Source organism: Hippichthys cyanospilos, chromosome 3 (assembly GCF_059441005.1).
Source record: "Hippichthys cyanospilos isolate Australia breed blue-spotted pipefish chromosome 3, RoL_Hcya_1.0, whole genome shotgun sequence".
NCBI classification, from domain to species: domain Eukaryota; kingdom Metazoa; phylum Chordata; class Actinopteri; order Syngnathiformes; family Syngnathidae; genus Hippichthys; species Hippichthys cyanospilos.
The window spans coordinates 23,040,950-23,046,949 of record NC_142371.1 but is presented as its reverse complement, the minus strand read 5'-3'; the positions used below and the strand labels follow the sequence as shown (position 1 = coordinate 23,046,949).

General features: G+C 37.4%; 1 protein-coding gene across 5 annotated transcripts in view; it reads left to right on the top strand.

Moving 5' to 3' along the window:
* The window catches only part of mef2d (myocyte enhancer factor 2d), a 79,594-nt gene that overhangs the window by 50,623 nt on the left and 22,971 nt on the right, over positions 1-6,000 (top strand). For all 5 annotated transcript variants that reach the window (XM_088410352.1, XM_088410349.1, XM_088410350.1 and 2 more), the window contains exon 3: positions 1,967-2,170. In XM_088410352.1, the coding sequence (XP_088266478.1) occupies positions 1,967-2,170 (204 nt within the window). The remainder of the gene's footprint in view (positions 1-1,966; positions 2,171-6,000) is intronic.

Genomic DNA, 6,000 nt, shown 5'->3' with positions numbered 1-6,000 from the left:
TCGAACCCACGGCCTTTCAGTTGGGAGACGACCACTCTACCACTAAGCCATGCCGCCCCGCCCGCATGGTTACCCTTTTTTGTACCCTTGGATGAATCAGATACCAAGAAGATAAACGAGCGCTTCTGTTTCTGGATGAGAAGGAGGCTTAAGATTGAGCCTTGTGGTACACCTCAATTGTTTGACTATTTTTCCCCAAACAAAGCCAACTATGGATTCTTCTGGTTTTTTTTTTGTTTTTTTTTTAAGCAAACCAGTACCTTACGAGCACATCTATCACTCAGTCACCTTTTGAGCGCTCTCACAAATGTGTTTGCCCTATGACGGCGCACGGGGGTGTGTGTATACAGGAAAGAGAGAGGGCGGGCATGGAAAAGAGCATGGCAGAGTGTGAAAGTGACGCGGATAGTCAACGTGACAGCAGACGAGAAGCATGTTTGGCCAGCCGGTCCTCGAGTCTGTTGCCTAAAAACAGTCCCCCTCCCCTCCCTTTAACGCAATCTGATGCAATGAATGGCGTAATGGAAACAGCAGAAGTGTGATTAAAAGTGTTGAAATTGTACTTCCCGTTAAATCGAGAGTAAACACGACCTGTCAGGATGATCCCCAATCCCGCCTGAGCGCCTGTAGATAAAGCTTACAGTACTCGACCTGTCAATCAAGCGCTTTGGCCCACATTGTAATAGTGAGTCCTGACACGGGTGGCGAGAAAAAATGGTTGAACTTAGTATAATGAAATTTAGTCGGCATGTCTAATATTAATATACCACAGAGAGACAGATGTGGGTTTTGAGGTACGATCTCAATAACAATTATAAGTAATCGAGAATGCTGTTAACTAGTATTTGGAACCATTATTTATTTACAGTAAGGAAAATATTGGCGTCATTTTTTTTTTACTTTTTAATTCAAACACCAACTCTTAACTTTTTTGCTTTTGAGCATATCTTTTTTTTTTTTTATGAAATGTAGACAATATATTTGTAATTTTTTTGTAAAACTTCAGGAAGCTCACGATCACATCGCAATGTTTTAAGAAATTAAATAGAAACTTAAAGATGCCTAGTGTTTTTTACTGTAAATCTCGACAGGTGCTAGTATTTATATTTGAACAATACATTACAGATTTGCATAATGTTTATTTATTTTTTCATCTTTTTTTAAAGTAAATTTGAGATAACATGCATCTTTGTTGTAAAACTCTAAAAAAAAAAATAAGTTCAGAGAGATCCCAGGGTCATACATATGTTAATATTGGTTTATTTTACGTATATTACTTAATATTTATGATTTATTGTATATTTATATCATGTACAGTGTATGTTTTTAATTATATTTTTATTTATAAATAACTAGTGTGCATATAATTTCTTATACTATATTTTTGATCATTATATTTATATTATGTATATATTATGGATTATAAGTGGTATTTAATTATTATATATTATTATTATTAACTATATTATTATGTTAATATTATATTATTAATATATGTGCATTTATTCATATGTACTTAAACATTAAAGAACTTAAACACAAAAGCTGCAGTGCTTCCAGAATCAGGAGATTTTTTTACGAATTTACCTGAAAATCTGAATCATTAGTTCCCTGACTCATCCAATCCCAAAAACGTATTTATGATTATAAACTTAGTTATGACTTTATAGTATTTTCTTTTTCATTTATTGGGGTCAAAAAGGGTCTGAAAGTAGTTAGCACTGAATGAATTAAGTGTTAAATTGATTTATCGAACGTCAGATTTTTTAAATTTTATTTTAAAAGCAGATATTTGTTTATTATTGGTCAATGCCTAGAAGATACTAAAAAAAAAAAAAATCTCAAAAAGCCAAGTCTGACAGAAATTCCGCAGTATTGGTTTAAACTGTCCGATTATCTTGTTCAAAAGAAACATAAATGCCCTGCTCTCCTCTGAACGTCCGCCATGTTGTCCTCCGGCGCTCAGGTGACCTTCACCAAGAGAAAATTCGGCCTGATGAAGAAGGCGTACGAACTGAGCGTGCTGTGCGACTGCGAGATCGCCCTCATCATTTTCAACCACTCCAACAAGCTCTTCCAGTACGCCAGCACCGACATGGACAAAGTACTGCTCAAGTACACCGAATACAACGAGCCGCACGAGAGCCGGACCAACGCCGACATCATCGAGGTAACCAGTCCAGACGTTGCGCTCGCTTGCTATCTTGTGGTTCGGGCTAGAAATTCAATTCTGCTTTGACAGTTTGAGTGGCATAATTTGAAGTGCGTTGTTAGCATTAGCCGTTACTTACGACGCATTATGAAAGTGTTTTATGTGATCTTAATTTGTTCATTTAATGTTCATTTGTGAAAATGACCTCTACTGGAAGGTGTGGGGTTTGTCTTTCAAAATAAGAGCGTGATACAGGACATGGCGGGCGGCCATGTTTGTTATAGCTAAGGACAATGGTAAATGCAGCACCTGCAGCACCTCCTGCTGTCCGTAATGAAAAGCGGTGTAAATCTTACACACTATCCCTTTAAGAAGTAAGTAAATAAATAAATGAAATAATAATAAGAGCCATACTGTCCAATATTTTTGGAAAAATACGAAATTTACCAAACGTGACTAAAGATGCTTTGAACAAAACTTTGTAGGTCAGAGTAGCGTGACTTTGACTTCTTAAAGCATATTTCTTTCACATAAGAAATTGTGACTTCCTTGAAGAGACATTGTCGCGGTTTCTTTTTTTTTTGTACGTTGCTCTTTGATCATTCTACAAACTATATAATGGGATAATTAGTTTCGTTGTCCGCGTTTCTACGTCAGAGGCAATTACCGTTCAGATGCGGTCGAACCAGCTAAGAGAAAGCTGACTTTCAGTTTTTGTTTTGTGTGCGTGTTTTTGTATGATGGGAAGCCGCGATGCCCGGACAATTAAAAAAAAAGGTGTGTCATCTTGGAAGATGTTGGCAAGCGTCTGCGGGGATTTTTTTTTTTTTTTCTTTAATGTTTGCCCTAGCGATGAAATGCTTGGAATATTTGATACGATGCTATGAAAAGGTGTCAGTCACGATTGTCGGTTTTACAAATAGGTCAGGGAAAGAAAAGGATGATCTTCAGAGACGTGGCATAATAGGGCCTCTGCTGACTTTGATCTTTAAGGGAGAGATATTGCACAATTTTGGCACGATTATTGGAATGTGCGCACGATGTTATTGCAAAAATCAAGGAGGAGGGTGGCTGGAAGTGGAGAAGCGGCAGTAAAACAGGCCAAAATCCAAATGTTAACAAACTGAAATACAGCAAGAGACTAATTGCATACTAGGTGCGCTGTAGCCAATCAGATGTGTACGGTTGTCCATAAATGTCTCAAATAAGAGACATTTTTATCTTATTTATCTTTGTAGATTCCAACGATGTACCGATTATGGATGTGGGCCATTTGTCGGCACCGATATTTTGGAATTTTGACAAATATTAGCATCGACCATTTTGAAAAATCTGATGCCTGATAATTAATTAAAACTTGTATTAAATGGACATACCGTTCGTTTAGCAATTTCCAGCAATAAAAAGGTTATAGTTTGTCTTTAATGACTTTGATAACTATTATTTTTCACGCACAAGTAATATGTTATATTTTGCTTCTTCTACCGACTGAAAATGACATCACCTGTGCTCAGGGCAAGGGTAACAACTAATCACTGCTCATTATTATTTGATTTAGTATTTAGAAATGAATGTCCTTAAAATTCTTGAGTATCGATTTAAGATTTAAGTATCAGGGATTGAATTCCTGACACTTAAAAAAAAAAAGTGAAACTACATCCATGGCATTGAATGAGCTAATGATAGACTTTTTTTATTTATTTTTTTTGCTACTGAAAACTGCTAAATAAGTGGACTACTTTAACTTCAGGGAACTAAAAATGTTTATTTTCAGGTCAAAGAGATAAAGCAAACCCTCGGAATAGTCCGTTCCTGAAAACAAAGCTAAAATGACACATTATGGGCGTTATTTTTGTTTTGAAATTTTGACAAACTTGATTGAACTATTGTTTTAAGTTTTTATATAACTCTTTAAGACATCCTGATGACTCTGGGAGCGCCCTGAACTTTTTCTTTTTCAAAAATCAACAATGTCTAAAATTTATTATTTTAAAAACATCGAATTTGAAGTTGTGTATATCTATACAGCTTTTTAATGAACATTTGCATATGCAAGACATTTGCAAGACATGGACAGTCTACAAAGATAAAATTTGGGCTTTATTTTACAGTTTACAAAATATAAACAGTGGCTGTAAATGCCCGTCTCCTTGACGACTAATTATAACTACTACTACTTACGAACTACAACAAATCAATCTTTCTTTAAATGTTTGCAAGTCTAGCTTGATTTTTTTCCCTTTTCCATCTTTCTGTCTCAGAGTGCCAACAGTAAAGCTTTCTGTAGGCTGCAGCTGCAGATGGCTCTTAAATGCGTGTGTGCGTGCGTGCGAGTGTGTCGCAGGGCGTTGGGCAGCTCCGGGCCACTTCAGCTCAAGCTCCAGTGGTCCTGTTTGTGTGCGTACATGTGTGTGTTTGTTTTTCCCGCTGCGTGTGTGCGTCGGCCTGTCTCTTTCTTCCTCTTGATGCTCGTGTTCATTTGTGTGTGTCTGTGTGTGTTTTGCATGCGCCTCCGTGGCCCCAGAGAGCGTCTCATACAATATTCAAGCCCGGTGTGTGTTTCGCTTGTGCGTTTGTGTGCATCCTTTACACGGGAGCATCCCTCCGCGGTGCTAAGCTATGTTATGCTATGCCGCCGCTGTGACCGTAGCGCACACACATGCGCATGCACACACCGGCGATGCGTTCAGTGACTTTGTCCTCGGTTGTCCCCCTCCAGATGCCCACCTCTTCGTTAAGCGGGTGTTAGTCGTCTGGCCACGCGTGGTTAATCCTCACTTAGTCCCCCTCTCCTGTCCTCACGTGACGCCGCTTTTAAATGTCCTTTCTCGTTGTTTCACGGAAAACCCGACGTTCAGGGATGCCGCTCAACTGGATGCTGCAACCGGTTTTTCCTCATCAGAAATTCTGGAAATTGTGATTGAGACGTCGTTATTTGTATAGGTTGGAACCGGTAAACACGTAAAAAACAATGACACGGTCAAAAGAAAAAACAAAGGCAACAACATATGGGGAAATGACAGTATGGCAAAAAACCTGTTTGAAATTTTGATGTGTTATATATGCTCCAATTTTAAAGCAATTCATATGAGGAAGAGGCGCAAAAAATGCATTTTTGGCTGTCAAATAATGTCAAATAATTTTATGAAGTAAATCCAGATTTTTTTAAATAAAAAAAACAATATAGTAAAAGGTTTTTGTTTGTAATTGGATAAAAAAAAATACTTTAATAGTAAAATAAGGTTAATATTAATTGAATCATAATTACACTCTTTTAAACTTGATTCATCTTGGCATTGATCTAAAGTCTAAACAGTCTTTTAATGTAATCAAGAGGTATTTTTTTTCCTCATTTTTCAGGTGGTACTTTCCACACGTCTTTCGTCTTAATTTTGAAAAGTTTGGCTGATACTGTATATCTGATTGTCTTGTTGACATTCCCTTTAGCACAGCTCCATCTAGTGGATGCATAACACAACCCCAGTCACTACAGCTTCTATTCTGTGCGCCCTATATTGCGGTGCGCCCTATAAATGAAAACCGTTTCAAAGTAGGGCATTCATTGAGGGTGCGCCTTATAGTGCGGAAAATTTGGTAAATAGCATTTCCTTTCATTACAGTGAGTGTTTTGGGTTATGAGCTTGGTCACGGCACCATTTGAACTTGTAAATCAAGGTAAAACCGTACCCTAAAACCTCTAAATTTGACTGAATTCCAAGTCTTTCTCAAAATAAACTAAATAGATTTTCCAGGCCTTTATAGAAATACATCCGGCTCCCAAGCAAAAAAAAAAAAAAAAATTACATTCGAATTGACAGCAAGTTCCGAGCCTCAGAGCTTAACATCGA